We start from the raw sequence: 16,067 nt of genomic DNA, 5'->3' as shown, positions 1-16,067 counted from the left end.
CCTCTGCTGTCCTATGCGCCGAAAAGCAATTCCAGCGCATACAGCGAGTTCGTTTCCCAATCCTCCGTCAGGAAATGTCAGCGACGATAATGAAATATCGAAAGCGAGATGGTGATCCGTCGCACATGCTTTTGCCAGCCAAGGCGGCAAGGCCGACCCAACTGGGTGGATCCTCGGGGTTCGGGTCGCGCCTGGCCAACCAAGCCCCGGCACGGGGGCGCCGCAAGAGTCAGCCACGCCCTACGAGTCAGCCCGTCTCCACCCGACTCACTGACGTATTTTCACCTCCCCATTCCCTGCACGCCCGCAAGTGCCGCTTCATATACGAAGGACGGGCTGCATCTTGGCCTTGCAAACCTCCCAACACCTTTGTAACAGTACGGATTTTGGTCTCATTCGGCGCGCAACACAGTTTGCCATCTGGCGTAAACACACACGTCTCGGTCGGCATCAGCCATGGCCTTCAGTCGCGCAGAACGAGAGCGCCTGGGCAGCATCGTCTTCCTCCCCGATGCTGCCGAGGCCGAGCAGAGCAAGACAGAGAGGACCAGCTTAGACGGCAGCATCAAGATCCGCCTCCACCAGAACGCGCAGTCAGTCGTCTCATGGTTCAAGAATTTCCAGGTCGCAGAGCCGCAGGAAGAGCCGGCACCGAAGCGCAAATTCAGCGTCGCCGCTGTTTCCGGCGAGAGGCCCGCCCACAGCCCATCACTCAACATCGTCATCCACATCGTCGGGTCGAGAGGCGACGTGCAGCCGTTCATCCCCATCGCGCAGACGCTCTCGCGCCCGCCTTACAACCACCGCGTGCGCATCTGCACGCACCCCGTCTTCAAGGATTTCGTCGAGGAGCATGGACTCGAGTTCTTTAGTATCGGTGGCGATCCTTCCCAGCTGATGGCGTACATGGTGCGCAACCCCGGCCTTCTCCCGTCTCGCGAGAGCATGAAGGCCGGCGACGTCGGCAAGAGACGCAAGGAGATGTGGGACATCATGACGCGCGCCTGGAGGAGTTGCATCGAGGCTGGCAATGGCCTCGGAGAGCCGATCAAGGCTGTCGATGTCGCCAATGTTAAGGACCTGTTCCTCGCGGATGCCATCATCGCGAATCCGCCCTCCATGGCTCACATCCATTGCGCGGAGAAGCTTGGCATCCCTTTGCACATGGTCTTCACGTGAGTAATATCTCATCACGATACATCTTGTTTCCTTTAGCTGACTCTCTTGGTAGCATGCCTTGGTCGCCAACTACCAAGTTTCCGCATCCATTAGCCTCGATCAAAGATGATGGGGGCAGTGGCAATGGAACTCTCAACTATTTCTCCTTCATTTTGATGGAACTGTTGACATGGCAAGGGTATGTCCGCATCAACCCCTACCTATATTGGAAGAGCCCTGACGAACTGACCAAAACAGACTGGGCGACTTGATCAACAAATTTCGCATCAAGACATTAGGCCTTGACCCCGTAAGCCCGATGTGGGGTCACCAGCTGCTGCATCGGCTTCACGTTCCATACAGCTATCTCTGGTCTCAGAGCCTCATCCCGAAGCCCGCCGACTGGGGCCCACATATCAACATCACCGGCTTCTCTTTCCTGCCCCTAGCCCACTCATACACGCCGAGTCCAGACCTTGCAGAATTCCTGGACGTACCAGGCCCGGCTCCGATATATATCGGATTTGGTTCCATCGTTGTCGACGACCCGCAGGCCCTAACAGCCATGATCTTCCAGGCTGTCAAGCTTGCCGGTGTTCGGGCGATCGTCTCCAAGGGGTGGGGTGGAATCGGCAGCGGTGAAGTACCCAAGGATGTGTTCCTGATCGACAACGTGCCTCACGACTGGCTCTTCCAGCATGTCTCAGCTGTGGTTCACCACGGCGGCGCTGGCACAACCGCGGCAGGCATCGCGGCCGGGCGACCTACAGTGGTTGTGCCATTCTTCGGCGACCAGCCGTTCTGGGGCAAGATGATCGCACAGGCGGGGGCCGGCCCGGTCCCGATTCCCTTCAAGCGTCTGACTGCCGAGACCCTGGCCGCTAGTATCGAGTTCGCCCTCAAGCCAGAGGTCAAGGTCGCGGTGCAAAAAATGGCTGACGGCATCGCTTCCGAAGACGGGGCCAGCAGCACCGCGGAGGATTTCCAGAACAGGCATTGCATCGACCAGATGCGATGCGACCTCTGTCCCGAGAAACTCGCAGTCTGGAGGCACAAGAAAACGGGCGCTCATCTGAGCGGTTTCGCGGCCAGTGCCCTCGTCCGCGTGGAGCTCATTTGCGCGCGCGACCTGAAGCCGTTGCGGCATGCCCACTGGTATGTAGACGAGGGCGCCGAGCACCCCATTGTGGGTGTCATCGCGGCAGGATCTCTCCTCTTCACTTGCCTTGCGGATGCCGGCAAGGAGTACCGCACGCGGCTGAAGAACAGGCCCCGAACATGGCATCCTCCTGCACCGACGGCAGCACCAGACGCCGAGAAGAACGCTCCTGGCAAAGGTGCCAGCGACCAGAGCAACCAGCAGGAGTCTGTATCTACAGCGACAGATGCAGACCATGCGGACGCACCCATTCACGCGACGCGCACGAGATCGCACGTGTTCCCGCCGGAAGCCGAGGCCGACCCCCCCACGTACGCGCTGCGGCTCACGCAGACGCAGATGGAGACCATCGCCTTCAAGGTCGCCAACAAGTCCCTCAAGAACGGCGAGGTCCTGGAGAGGAAGCTGAAGCGGCAGCCGACGCTCCACGAGCGCAGGAAGGCCGGGTGGAAGGCGCGGGAGGAGGGCCGCTACGGCAAGGCGTTCTACCTGGCCAGGGCGACGGGCCGGTTCGCGGCGGACATCGTCAAGTCCGGCCTCCGGGCCCCCGTGGCGCTGGTCTACAACGTCGCCAACGGGTTCCACAACTACCCGCCCTACCGGTCCTCGTGGGTCGAGGCCCGGAGGCGGGGCGAGATCACGGGGCTGGGGAGCGGCCTGCAGGTCGCGGGCACGGAGTTCGTGCTGGGGTTCTACGACGCCTTCTCGGGCGTCGTGGTGCACCCCTACAACGGGTTCAAGAAGGAGGGCGGCAAGGGGCTCGGCAAGGGCGTCCTGAACGCGGGCATCTCGCTCGTGTACAACATCGGGGCCGCGGTGACGGGCCTGCCGGGCTACACGCTCAAGGGGTTCGAGAAGGCGTACCACAAGCAGCACCTCACCAAGCTGCGGGCGGAGCTGCTGCTGATCCGGCTGCGGCAGGCGATTCAGGACTGCGACCAGGCGTCGCAGGTGGAGAGGGATGCCGTTGTCGAGAGGTGGAAGAGCTCGAGGGGGATAGCTTGAGCGAGGTCGGCTGGTGTGGGATGTATCGACGATGGGGTGAGGGTTGTTCCTTTCCTCTCCCAGGGACTTGGAGTGTACTTTTAGTGTATTCTGGCGATGCGGGCTGGGTGTTTGGAGTAATGAGTTGTCACATAAATCACAGGATATCACCTAGAGCGGATTTTCGTGTTGTCGTTTAGCATAAATATAATATATAATAGCAGCAGAAGAAACAGGCAGAGTGTGCACATGAGGAGTAGACCAAACAGTTACTAGTGAAGTCCAGCGAGACAGTTGGGCGTACGTGCGTATAATGGGCAGCTGAAGGCAGCTTGTTTTATAATCCATTTCATGAATCACGCCCTTATGTGGCTCATTGATATCAGACACAGTCAGATATAATAGTTTCTACAATGATCAGTCAGAGCCCAAGGCCCCCACGAGCATGATGCTTTAGCCCGCTCCGGTGATGACAGGCAGACTATCCGGGTCGTTAGTTCGTCCGTCCGGAGAGACTTCAAGAGTCATGCGCTCAACGATATACAGCCTCACTATCAGATACGTCACTACCGAGATTGAACGACGAGGGACAACATCCGTGCTTTCATACCGGTGTTTGTGTTCGCTGTCTCTTCTTACTAAGACCAGTTCGCTATTGATAGAACGGGTCTGACCCAGCCGGGTCGAACCTGAAGCTTAAATGTGGACTAGGGTAGATTATCGCGCCGCGTGTACCCCGTCGAAGGATATCATAGGAGAGCCTGAACAGGAATTGGCGTCTCCCAGTCTGTTTGGTGACCTTGATGCTCATCAGCTGCCGGTTGGAAAATGTGCAACGTAGTGCCAGAGTGATACAGTAGCATCATCATTGTGCCCGGGCACGAATTCCTGGTATTCATTCATTCATGATTGAACCAGCCTGGAATGCGACGCCGTCACTGCTCATCATGTGATGAGGGGAATGCAGGACTCCAGCCATCATCGCCAAGTAATTAATTACCTACCTACCTAGGTAGGTATATAACATGTACGCAAGCGAGTGGGCGATAAGAGCAGGCGCGCGAGCCGGCGCTGCAAGTGCCGCATGCATGTGCAGTGCAGGTGCGATGCGGGCTGCGGTTGCGGTTGCGGGTGCGGATAGTCTGATGCTCCGGGCAGGCGCACACACGGGGTGGCAGTGCTTTGGTAGCTTCCAAGATAGTGGCCAGTTAGTGCGGGTTGGCAACGTTGGCACATGCGTGTACTGTGTGTTGCGCTGCTGGACGGGGAATGCCCGATTCTGAAACGTCAAGAGCAACAGGTCTGTTGAAACACGACGTGGCCGCACGCGCGCGCGCCAGGGGAGCAGATACTCCCATTCAAAAAAGAACCTGTCTGCTCTGCTCTGGATCTCTCATCTATCGCTCACTTCACAATTACATCTCTGAACAAAAGTCCCACTGCCTCTTTTGTCTGCTTGGCGTAGCACTGTAGAAGTACACCTACATCACACAATGGCTTTGGGAGTGACCGCCATGGAATCTTGCAGCAGCCCAACTGCGGGGGAGCACAAGTCTTCCTTTCCTCACTTTGTTGACCTCGTCAAGGTACGATATTCCCAGCAGTTCATCTCCTTCGAACTGCATTGCTGACATTGTTCAATTCATGTAGCTACTGGGCACCATCAAAGGCGATCTCGCCAACATCACAGCCCCTCCACACTTCCTAGCGCCATGCTCAGTAGTGGAGAACCCTCGATGTTGGGCTCAGCACCCCAAGCTCTTCGTCGCGGCCGCTGCAGAGGATGAGCCGCAAAGGCGAATGCTGCAAGTGCTGAGGCTGTTCCTGGCTGCTCTCCGCAGCGACCTCTACGTCGGCGGGGGCCCGGGAGTCAGCATCAAGAAGCCTCTCAACGCTTTCCTCGGAGAGCTGTTCCTGGCCTCGTGGGCGGACCCCGACAGCGCGGCTACCACCAAGCTTGTAGTCGAGCAGGTCAGCCACCACCCGCCGATCACTGCCGTGCACATCGCCGCTCCCGAGCACGGGGTCCGGGCCGATAGCTACGCCCGTGTCGAGATGACGTTCAAGGGCATGGTCCATATCCGGAGGATAGGCCACGCCATGATCCACCTCGACGAGCTCAATGAGGACTATCTGCTTCCGTTCCCAGACGTCCAGATACGCGGCTTCTTGGGTGGGTGCCTGTACCCGGAGATGGTGGGCACCTACAAGATCATCTCGAGCTCGGGGTACGAGTCGGAGATCAAGTTCTCGGGGCTGGGCTTCCTCGGGGGCGGCAAGAAGAACTACTTTGAGGCGAGGGTGTACAATGCGCGGGACCCGAAAACGAACTTGTACGAAGCTTCGGGAGTGTGGAGTGAAGGCTGGCAGGTCAAGGACGTGGGGACGGGAGAGATCATCGAGACGTACGAGGTGGACGCTGCTGCAAACCGGCCCGCGCCGATGGATATTGCTTCCGTCGAAGAGCAAGATCCGTGGGAGTCGCAGCGCGCTTGGAAGGACGTGGTCAGCGCTCTGAAGCACGGCGAGCTGCGACATGCGTCTGAAGCCAAGCACAGATTGGAGGAAGGGCAGCGGCATATGCGAGCCGAGGAGAGGAAGCACCACGAGACATGGCAGCCTCTGCTGTTCCACAGCATACCTGGGGAGGAACACGATATCTTTCACCGACTGACGAAGGGCACCAAGTGGACGTTGTCGGATGCGATGACGAAAGGGGTCTGGAAGTTCAACGGGGAGACGGAGATGGAGAAGACGCAAAGGCCGTACAGGGGGGGAAAGACACCCTTGGGCTGACGAATGAATGTATGATTGTATGACTGCCTGCGTTATCGTAGAAACAATTCCAAAGAAGCGAAGATAAAGCACTGCAATATTAGAGACCCTTGTCGCCTTCGTGTCTAGCCCGCCCGCGCTGGGCCTGGTATCGAGGTCTTGCCACCATAGGCACTTTACTTAACTTACCTAGGTAGGTACCCAGCCAAACCGACCTGCAACATCTGCGTCAGCCATGCTCCCCAAGACAGAGGGAATAGCCGCCCGGATATCGCTCGATTGAACGAGGAATCCTGCTTCCGGGCCTATTTGCACTGCTGCTGCCATTGACATCTATCAAGATGGCTGCTGACCTGAGCAGCGCTGAAGGTTTCCTTTTAGTCGGCGATAGCGCTGTAATGGCCTGCTGGCGTGCTGGCGTACATCGTACAATGCCAGGTCTCAGCGGGGTGGAGCAGGGCAGACGCGGCTGTAACGGCGAGAGGAGCCCCCCATCGCCAAGGATGCCGAGTCCCCTGCTCCAGCTAAATTCAGCCAAACACGAAACCCCCCAGAGCGAAGAAGAGAAACCCTGAGCCTGGAGAGAGGGAGAAAGCCAACCTTGGAACGAGTGTGTCGCCCCCTGGATGAAGGGACCCCATTCCATTCCACCGTTGATCACTCCTCGTCTCACCAATCCACAGACAATCCAGAGACCATTTGGTGATTTCCGTCAATCCCTCGTCCAACGGGCCTCTCTGGTCGTGCCACTGCTTTCCTCTGCTGCCAGCACTTGACAGCGGGCGACGCAATCCGCTCCTTTTTCTTCATCCATCACTCCATCGACTTACGTACCACTACGCACAGCACTCGCTACCCATCCATCTCCGTTCCGTCTCGCCTTGGCGCCGCGCGATCCCTCCTCTCTCTCCGTCTCCACGCATTACGAATCCGCGACCACCACTCTTGACAGCCGTCCCTCCTCCATCCAGAGCCCATCCGCCCCGGATGTTACAGCTGCGACGGGCACCCCGATCCGGCGCGAGTACCTGCCACGATGGCGCCCTCCGACGACCAGAGATACGATCCGGTCCCTCCGATACCTACCTACGATGAAGCCGTCGCCACCGGCAGCGCCAGCCGGCCCGCCTTCGAGGCCGACGTCCTCTCCCCCATGGCCGAGGGCTACGTGCCCGACCACGAGGGCCGCTCCCTGCTGCACGGCGCCCACCGCCGCACCGGCTCCTCGGCCAACGCGCGGAATACGAATGGCTACCGGGCGCCGACTGTCGAGACCGATGACGAGGACAGCACGTGGACGTCCGACTCGGACGACGACGACGACCTCGAGGCCGCTCACGTGCGGCGGGAGATGCAGGAGTTTGACATTATAGAGCCGGGCGACGGGCGCAGGGGGGCCTCGTCCATATTCGGCAAGAGGATAGGCTTCTCGCTGTCGCTCCCGCAGTGGAAGTGGAACTGGAGGTGGAAGATGCCCAGGTTCAGGATACGACTCCCCAACAGCAGCAGTGCGGGTGCCACCGCCGGCTCGTCCTCGACGGGTGGCGCCGAGGGCGAAGGAACAACGGGAACAGCACGGCGGCGCTGGGCCCTCCCGCCCTCGTTCGCCGCCGCCTTCAACAAGACGGCCGTCATCATCGTCGTCGCCCGCGTCGTGGCCATCTGCCTCGTCATGGGCCTGCTCTACCTGCTCTTCATGAGCGACCTCTTCACCAGCATGTCGCGCCGCCTCGGCAGCCAGATGTTCGACCCGGAGAGCGTCCGCCTGCACGTCCAGGGCTCCGTCGACCCGGAGCGCATGCGCGACATGCTGCAGCAGTTCACCCTGCACACGCACGTCGCCGGCACCGAGGGCGACTACGCCCTCGCCGTCGACGTCAGGAACCTCTTTGCCCGCTTCGGGCTCGAGGACATCCGCGTCGACGAGTACTACGTCTACATGAACTACCCGCGCAAGGACGGCCGCGCGGTCGAGATCATCGGCGACGACGACAAGCCCGTCTGGCAGGCCAGGATCGACGAGGACCCCCGGGGGAACTCTCAGGCCACCGCGCCCTCGCTGGCCTTCCACGGCCACTCCAAGTCGGGCGATGTCCGGGGCCCTCTGATATACGCTAACTACGGCACGAGGGAGGACTTCAAGAAGCTGCAGGACAGCGGGATAGACACGAAAGGCGCGATCGCGCTCGTGCGTTACTACGGGCCCCAGAGCGACCGGGGGCTCAAGGTCAAGGCGGCGGAGATGGCCGGCTTCGCCGGCTGCCTCATCTACAGCGACCCGGCCGACGACGGCTACCTCAAGGGCGACGTCGCGCCCAACGGGCGGTACATGCCCGCCGACGGCGTCCAGCGCGGGTCCGTCGCCCTCTCCAGCTTCGTCATCGGCGACCCCCTCACCCCGAACTGGGAGAGCGAGAAGGGCATGCCCCGGATGCAGCCGCACGAGTCCAAGGGCCTGGTGCAGATCCCCAGCCTGCCGCTCGCGTGGCGCGACGCCCAGGTCCTGCTCCAGCGCCTCAAGGGTAAAGGAAAGCCCGTCTTCGACGGCTGGGCCGGCGGCGTGCCCGACGTGGGCGAGTGGTGGACGGGCGACCAGACGTCGCCCGTCGTGCGGCTGCAGAACGAGCAGGACGAGAACGACAAGCAGCCCATCTGGAACGTGTACGGGCGGATCGAGGGCGCCGAGCAGGGGTCCAAGTCCATCATCGTCGGCAGCCACCGCGACGCGTGGGCCTACGGCGGCGTCGACCCGGGCACGGGCAACATGGTCTTCCTCGAGACGGTGCGCGTGTTCGGCGACCTGCTCGCCAAGGGTTGGCGGCCCAAGCGCACCATCGAGTTCATGTCCTGGGACGCCGAGGAGTACAACATGGTCGGCAGCACCGAGTACGTCGAGAAGAACCTCGAGGCGCTGAGGCAGGACGCGTTCGCGTACATCAACCTCGACACGGCCGTCACGGGCGGCGTGTTCCGCGCGTCGGGCTCGCCCGTCTTCCAGAAGCTGCTGCTCTCGATCCTCAAGCGCGTCGGCGACCCGCACGTCAACCAGACGCTGCGGGAGCTGTGGGACGCCGGCGGCCGGCGCATCGAGGGCCTGGCCGCCGACTCGGACTACGTCGCCTTCCAGGACATGGCCGGCACGTCGTCGCTCGACCTGCGCTTCGAGGGGCCCGAGCCCCCGGGCAGCGGCGGCGGGTCCTACCCTGCCCACAGCGCCTACGACGGCTTCGACTGGGTCGACCGCGTCGGCGACCCGGGCTTCGTGTACCACGCCATGCTCGCGCAGGTGTTGTCCCTGCTCGTCCTCGAGCTCGCCGACCGGCCCGTCCTGCCGTTCGACATGGCCGCCTACGCCAACGCGCTGCAGAAGTGGACGGCCGACCTCGCCGGCTTCCTGGACGGCAAGGTGCACCCGGGCCCGGCGGACCCGCCGTTCGACCTGTCGCGGCTGAGCGCCGCCGCCAACGCCGTCACGGACGCCGTGCGCGAGTTCCAGGAGTGGGAGGGCACGTGGGAGGCGCGCGTCCTGCAGGCCAACGGGTGGGAGCCCATGGGCCTCGGCGGCCAGCGGCTCGAGTACAACGACCGCATGTCGCGGTTCGAGGCGGACCTGCTGGATGTTGATGTCAATGGCGGGGTAAGTTATTCGACTTGTTCGGGGAGGAGGACAGTGCTGATCAAGAGTTGTTGTCTTTAGATCCCCAACCGCACGCAGTTCAAGCACGTCGTCATGGGCCCGGACCTGTGGAACGCGTACCAGGATGCGTACTTCCCGGCCATCCGCGACGTCGTCGAGGCGGGCGACTGGGTCCTGGCCAACCAGACGCTCGACAAGGTGGCGCGCATCATCAGCAAGGCCGCGGCCAACCTGGTCATGTAGGGACGAGACGAGATGAGACGGAGGGGAGGCGGCGAACCGCCCGTGATTTGATTATGTTTTGTGAATCTTTTTGCATTGGGTCTTGTTCTCTCGAGACATCCATCCACCCATCCATCCACCCCCGATCAGGGGCATCTTTTTCTTATCTTCACTCTGTCTTGTATTTGTGTTTCCTGGTCTGGTTTCAAAAAGCCCCCCCCCCCCCCTTTGCCATCTCGACTGAGGGCACGGACGAGGCTATTTATTTCCCTTTTGCATCGCGCGGCGTTTGACGGAAAGTATCGGACTGATCCAGCCGCTTGGTCATCATTACCCTTTTGTATTCAAAATTCAATCAAGAGCGGACGAGGGATAAAGCGGCATATATATATATATATGTAGATAAAAAAAAGCCCATTATCTCAGACCTCGATTGAAACAAGACGTCTAGCAACTGCTCTCGAGTTCATATGTACAATCAATCCGCAGAGCAATTCTGGATAAGAGAAAAATAAGGAACAAAAAATAAAAAGAACTCCGGCTGGTTTGAATTTTTATGCATGATCTTCTTGCAGAACACTAACACCTCGCATCTGAACATGAGCACATGTCCTCTGCTCACTCTCTTCTCTGTCCGATAGTGGAAATATATACAGTCTCTTCCCCCCTCCTCCTCTTCTCCTTCAAGCGTACAAACATCTCCCCCTACACGCACACACACTGTTTACTTTGGCGTCAACACGATGCCCTCGTACTCCTTGCTCTTGATCATCTCGAGCGTGTGGTAAAAGTGCTTCTTGCTGGCCTCGACCGACGCCGACTCCTGCTGGTTGCCCGCCAGGTTGGCGTGGATGAGCTCGATGAGCCCGTTGAGGTACTTGGTCGTCACCTGCCGAGGAGAAATATTAGTAAAACAAGATTACATACGTCCGCCACCCCCCCTTGCACCAAGACAATGATCACATACCGATTCGTTCCGCTGGTCAAAGTAGTACACATATCGGTCCAGGATCTCGACAAACAGCTCGATCGAGGTGGCCGTCTCCATGCACGAATCGGCCACACGCAGGGCGCGCTGGAGGCACTCGAGCACGCGCTTGCCGTCGCGGTACAGCTACGTTTCGATAAATCAGCAAACCAGTACTTCCTCGCGGGAGAACGCGACTAGATCCGACTGCCGGATAAAAACTCACATCAGAATCCTCGTCCTCGCCGTTGGCGGCGATCGGCGTCGCCCACCACAGGTGGCTGGCGAGGTAGACGGCGCGGCACTGGTCCGGCTTGCGCAGCAGCTTGCTCGCGTGCTGCGCGCACTTGGTGATGAGCGTGTCGTAGTTCTCCTTGCCAAAGTTGCGCGTCTGGTGCAGCGCGCTGGCGATGACGCACACGGCCTGGAACTGCGCCTTGGAGTCCGACACGGCCTCCTCGTAGACCGTAAAGGCCTGCGCGAAGAACTCGTAGGCCACCTCCTCGAAGCCCGTCATGTCGGCCGTCTGGCCGCACGAGCAGAAGAGGCGCAGGGCCAGCTCGGCGGCGCCCGAGCCGTTGACGCGCGTGTAGAGCGTCGAGATGATGGAGTGCAGGAACTTGAAGAGGGCCGAGGACTGGGTCGACCAGTTGTCGTCGTAGTGCTCGCGGGCCTTGAAGCGGCGGGCCAGCTTCATGCCGGCCGTGATGAGGGGCGGCGTGGTGGTGCGGATGCGGTCGTTGCCTTCGCTGTAGGCATTGCGGGTCATCTGCAACAGCCGGAACTGCTTGTCGTTGTTCTCGGCGTTGAGCAGGTGCACGAGGCGGGCCAGCCAGCCCTGCTCCTCAATCGTCTCGTCGGTCTCCATAGCGCGAGCGCGTTGCTGGGCGCCTGGGTAGCCTGCGGGTGGCCTTGAACCTTCCCGGATGAGCACCTTGAGGACCTCGAGCACATTCTCTAATTGCTCGGGCGTGGAGATCTCGGTGTGGTTCTTAAGCAGGGTTCTCGCGACCTCGCCAGCGACTGCGCGCCGGGTAGGATAGGTCTGTGATTGGAAGAGTGGAACGTAGGTCGGCAGCGAAAGGGCAGTGAAGATGGAGATGTAGCGCTTCAAAGGGGCCTGTAGAAGAGCAAGCAGACTTTGCTGAGCTGGCGGCGAGTGAAGGTCGGGGCTGTTGGCGTGATCCCTGACCTTCTGGTCGGCGTATTCGAGAATCTGGTCGACGTAGTCGAGGCGACTTGGGTAGATGTTGAGAGCGAGATTCGCGAGAGAGACGAGGAGGGCGATAGTGTCTTGTATCGGCAGCTGCTGCGCCTGCACCAGGTTTTTCACCTGGCCAAAGAAGACCCCGTACAGCTTGACGTTCTGTGGAATGCCCCGCTGCTTCTTGGGTGACTCGCCTTCCGTCTCCTCCGGCTTGGTCTCATCGTCACCATTGACGGCTGTCTCCTCGGTCTCAGCTACTGATGGCGCGGCATCCGAGTCTTTGGCAAGTGTGTCCGCTGCCGAAGAAGCATCGCCGTCTGCTTCGGGAGCATCAGCCTCCGAGGATCCCTCGACGGGCTGGGGGGGCGGCTCGGTCTGTTCGGCAGGTTTCGTGTCTTTGTTGAGCTTGATCTTCTCCAGGAGCTCGGCTAGCGCCTCCTCTTCCAGCTTTTCGCGATCCTCACCATCCTCGTTCTGGGCTTCCCGCTCAGCATAGCTGGAAAGCCTGTCCATCAAACCAATGACGATGGCCTTGACGTTGACATGAGGGTTTAGACGAGAAACAGCGGCGAGAAACTGGTCCAGGGTGTGTAGGTGGAACTCGTCGGGGAAGACCTGAGTGATAACCTCGAGCAGGTACTCTTGGGCAAGCACATCGCGACACTGAACGACCTGCTCCAGGAGGGGGCCTAGAATGCCAGTCTTGTAGGTCTCGAGGTCCACCAATTGGCTCAGACGAACAATGTTGCTTCCCACCAGAAGCTGGAGCTCCTTGCGCTCTTGTGTGCGTGATTCACGGTCCCGGGAATGGCCCTGATGTTGCAGACGCACCCAGAGCTTGTTCATCTCGACAAAGTTGGTGAGGATGAAGTTGATCGAGTCGGAGAGGTTGCCTTCGGGGCCATCGCCTTCGCCTTCGGGAAGATAGTCGCGAGCCTGACCTGAGAGGTAGTAGCGCAAGAAAAGGCCTCGGACGGGGTGCTGGACGCCCCTGCTCATGTCCATCATGTCCTTCATGAGCTCCTTGACGGGGGCGCCCTCGATCGACATGTAGGCGGTGCCGACAGTGATCATGAGGTACAGACGGGGGATGATGTTGCCGGCATATTGTACGAGCTCGTAGAGATCGGCGAGGTGGTTGACCGGGTGGTTTTCTCGGAGGTGGACGGAGAGGTATCGCATCGCATCGAAGACGGCCATGTACAGCTCGTAGTACTGCTTAGGGCCCAGGCTGCTGGTACGGAGTTCGGAAACGAGTGTAGAGCTGTGGGAGGCAGTGCTATCAGTCCCCGTGTGCCCAGTCGCGAGAGAGGCTGCTCGCAGCTCTCGAAGGTCTGGCGCGCATCCGAGCTCGGAGTGACGCAATTGGTGCAGCGGGCGAGGGGAGGGAGGATCAACTCACCAGCATTTCAAAGCATCCATAAGCTTGCCGGGGGTGTCCAAGCACTTGCGCATCAGGGCGGTCTGCTGGCGCACGGCGATGAGGGCATCCTCGAGCAGGCGAGCCTGGTCCTCGGGCGGGACCGGTGTCGCCGACATGACGGGCCTGAGCTTGCTTGGATTGCTGCGACTGCGGCTGCGGCGGGCGATGAGACTCTCGAGGGAGCTTGAACGTCGATGTCCGGCGAGCCGATCAGCGGCTTTCATGCATTGAGCTGTGCCGGTCTCTTTCTGGGGTTGTGAGAATCGGCGGGATGGGGGGGGGGGCGGCAGGACACAGGTGACGACGCAGGGTGTGCTATCTCGACGGCGCTGTGGTGGTTGGATTTCCCGTCCCCGATTCGGTGGTGCCTAGTGAGCTGGAGACTACTGGGCTTGGCTGGATTCGGGAGGCGCGCGTTCACTCCCTCCCTCCCCGTTGGACTTTAGGAGCTCTGGCCAATTCCAGAGCTTGGTTGGTGATTGGCCTGTGCGTCCGGACTGCTGAGATAAGCAGCTGGAACCTATCACGTGCTGTGTCCTCTTCCTCACTACTTGTCGCATCTGACGAGACAAGCCCGACACGAAGAATGATCCTTCATTCAGAATGCTGTTGTTTCAGGAGCATCCTGAAGTGTTTTCGTTAGTCATCTCTTGTACGAAGCGACGCAAAGTGCTACAAGATGTCTTGCATGGACAAAGACGACTCATCTCACAAGCACCACCTTGCACAGCATCTTGCTCCTCTAGCCACAGAGCCAAGCCATTGTGACAGACATTCTATGGCTATTGTTCTCTCATTCAAATCCAATCCATGCACAATTAGAATACCGAAGAGAACATCGCCGAGGCTCGAATGAGCAGGAGCATGCAGTGGTTCAAGAGTGAACCTCCCTCGAGGGCCGAGCACAAGTCCAACAATCTCGCAACATATGTCTCAAAACAGCATTCCTTGTTTTGATTTACAAGTACAACATCGGGCTTGTTACATTCGCAATATGGATGTCACGGAGCACACCGAGATATATCAGCTGTCTCCCTCAGATCCATCCATGTCCCGGATCTTCGCCCATGTCGCGCCCTTTGGGTTTATGGTTGCTGCAGGGGGGCTGTTTGAGGCTGGTGGCGCACATAATCAGCGGGGCCGCCGCTGAATCGCTCCCCGTAAAAAGCCAGCTTCCAGCCCTAAAATGCGAACATTAGCGGGCCAGTGCTCAAGTTTTCCAGCCTGGTTCAAATGGATGTAAGGAGGTTGCAGTGGTGTGCCAAATATAGCATTTCCGCCTCCAGATCTACCGTCATTGCCTCCACCTGGTGCACCTACCTTATGCTCTGGTGGACCGCCTCCAGGCTCTCAGCTCAGCATTTTGTTGTCAGCAGTGCCGACAGGCCGCCCTGTTCATCGCACAGTAGGAACATACAATACGAGCAGAGAACAAGTCGGGAGTGCCGGAATAGGTGAAGACCAGCACACTGCCGGCGCTACTTGTTGCCGCCAAGGGTCCCTTGAACTCAGGCTCTGACATCAGACCTCGAACTCCATCCAGGACTGATTGGGGCGTTTCCTCTTCCCCAAGTACGAACGAATCTCACCTCGAGGCATATGACATCAACTGCGACGGGGTCTCTGGCCTTGTGGGGATACGAGGTAGCCTCAAAGCCAGAGCCACAGATCTGGTCGGCCCGAGTTGACACCAGCCAAGAGCAACGACCGTCACTGCCTACTGAAGCTTCTCCAGCAAGCACAAGATGTGAAGCTTACACATGTGAGAGCCATCAGTGACATGGTCCCTGGCCTTTTTTTGCCTTTTATCACACTATCAGGAAAGAGCTGGATGACAGGGCTCTTCACATCCATGCATATATATACTCCGAACGAATCCTGTCATCCTCCAGACCGTCAGAACTAGCACACTGCTCCAAGTTGTACCTGCATAAGTCCAACCAGAGCATCTCCAGAACCAGATTACTCGTCTAGCAGAATCTAGCACATACATACACACGTCATACAAAACAAACCCATCAACAGAGATGCACTTCTCGGCCATCACCGCTCTCACCGCCCTCGTCGCCTCGGCTGCGGCAGCCCCTTCCTCCAACGACGCCCGCCAGGCCCAGCCCATCGGCGTCAACTGGCCCGTCGTCGGCTTCACCGAGGGCTGCTCCCCGGGCGGCTGCATCGCCAACTACCAGGTCTCCGCGCCCGCGGGCTACCTCAAGGGCGCGCCCGGCTTCAACGTCACCTGCTCGCCCATCTACATCCAGAAGGGCTGGGTCGACTGCGTGCCCAACGGCGACGGCTCGGCATCGGCGGCCGACGGCTCCCTGGTGCAGGCCGTGTGGTACGGTGCCGAGAACCGCGACGACATCCTCGTCACCGTCGCGCACATCTGGACGCAGGGCATCCAGCGCACCAACGCTACGGCCTGGAAGGCGATCCAGCCTCCCCAGTCGGACTTTGACGTGCCCGTCATGCAGATCAGCGCTGTGGTATAGGGGGGATGGATTATTCCAGTTGTTTGTGGGGATGAATGAGAGC

At 59.6% G+C, this 16,067-nt stretch overlaps 5 protein-coding genes across 5 annotated transcripts; 4 read left to right on the top strand and 1 right to left on the bottom strand.

Moving 5' to 3' along the window:
• Window positions 1–456: 456 nt before the first annotated feature.
• E0L32_002912 (uncharacterized protein) lies at window positions 457–3,322 on the top strand (the record flags this gene model as incomplete). Its single annotated transcript, XM_031137154.1, has 3 exons — window positions 457–1,175; window positions 1,232–1,357; window positions 1,417–3,322. The coding sequence occupies 3 exons, from the start codon at window positions 457–459 to the stop codon at window positions 3,320–3,322; spliced, it is 2,751 nt and encodes a 916-aa protein (XP_030999522.1).
• Window positions 3,323–4,794: 1,472 nt separating this feature from the next.
• E0L32_002911 (uncharacterized protein) lies at window positions 4,795–6,097 on the top strand (the record flags this gene model as incomplete). Its single annotated transcript, XM_031137153.1, has 2 exons — window positions 4,795–4,887; window positions 4,952–6,097. The coding sequence occupies 2 exons, from the start codon at window positions 4,795–4,797 to the stop codon at window positions 6,095–6,097; spliced, it is 1,239 nt and encodes a 412-aa protein (XP_030999521.1).
• Window positions 6,098–7,112: 1,015 nt separating this feature from the next.
• E0L32_002910 (uncharacterized protein) lies at window positions 7,113–9,956 on the top strand (the record flags this gene model as incomplete). The annotated part of the gene is made up of 2 exons (XM_031137152.1): window positions 7,113–9,713; window positions 9,774–9,956. The coding sequence occupies 2 exons, from the start codon at window positions 7,113–7,115 to the stop codon at window positions 9,954–9,956; spliced, it is 2,784 nt and encodes a 927-aa protein (XP_030999520.1).
• A 703-nt stretch (window positions 9,957–10,659) lies between these two features.
• On the bottom strand, window positions 10,660–13,648 carry E0L32_002909 (uncharacterized protein; the record flags this gene model as incomplete). The annotated part of the gene is made up of 4 exons (XM_031137150.1): window positions 10,660–10,824; window positions 10,903–11,049; window positions 11,129–13,388; window positions 13,512–13,648. The coding sequence occupies 4 exons, from the start codon at window positions 13,646–13,648 to the stop codon at window positions 10,660–10,662; spliced, it is 2,709 nt and encodes a 902-aa protein (XP_030999519.1).
• Window positions 13,649–15,559: 1,911 nt separating this feature from the next.
• E0L32_002908 (uncharacterized protein) lies at window positions 15,560–16,024 on the top strand (the record flags this gene model as incomplete). The annotated part of the gene is made up of 1 exon (XM_031137149.1): window positions 15,560–16,024. The coding sequence occupies one exon, from the start codon at window positions 15,560–15,562 to the stop codon at window positions 16,022–16,024; it is 465 nt and encodes a 154-aa protein (XP_030999518.1).
• Between the last annotated feature and the right edge of the window lie 43 nt (window positions 16,025–16,067).

This window comes from Thyridium curvatum (assembly GCF_004353045.1).
Source record: "Thyridium curvatum strain D216 chromosome Unknown NODE_12_length_601061_cov_81.036774, whole genome shotgun sequence".
NCBI classification, from domain to species: Eukaryota; Fungi; Ascomycota; class Sordariomycetes; order Thyridiales; family Thyridiaceae; genus Thyridium; species Thyridium curvatum.
The sequence above is the reverse complement of the archived record's forward strand: the minus strand, read 5'-3'. Positions and strand labels throughout refer to the sequence as shown.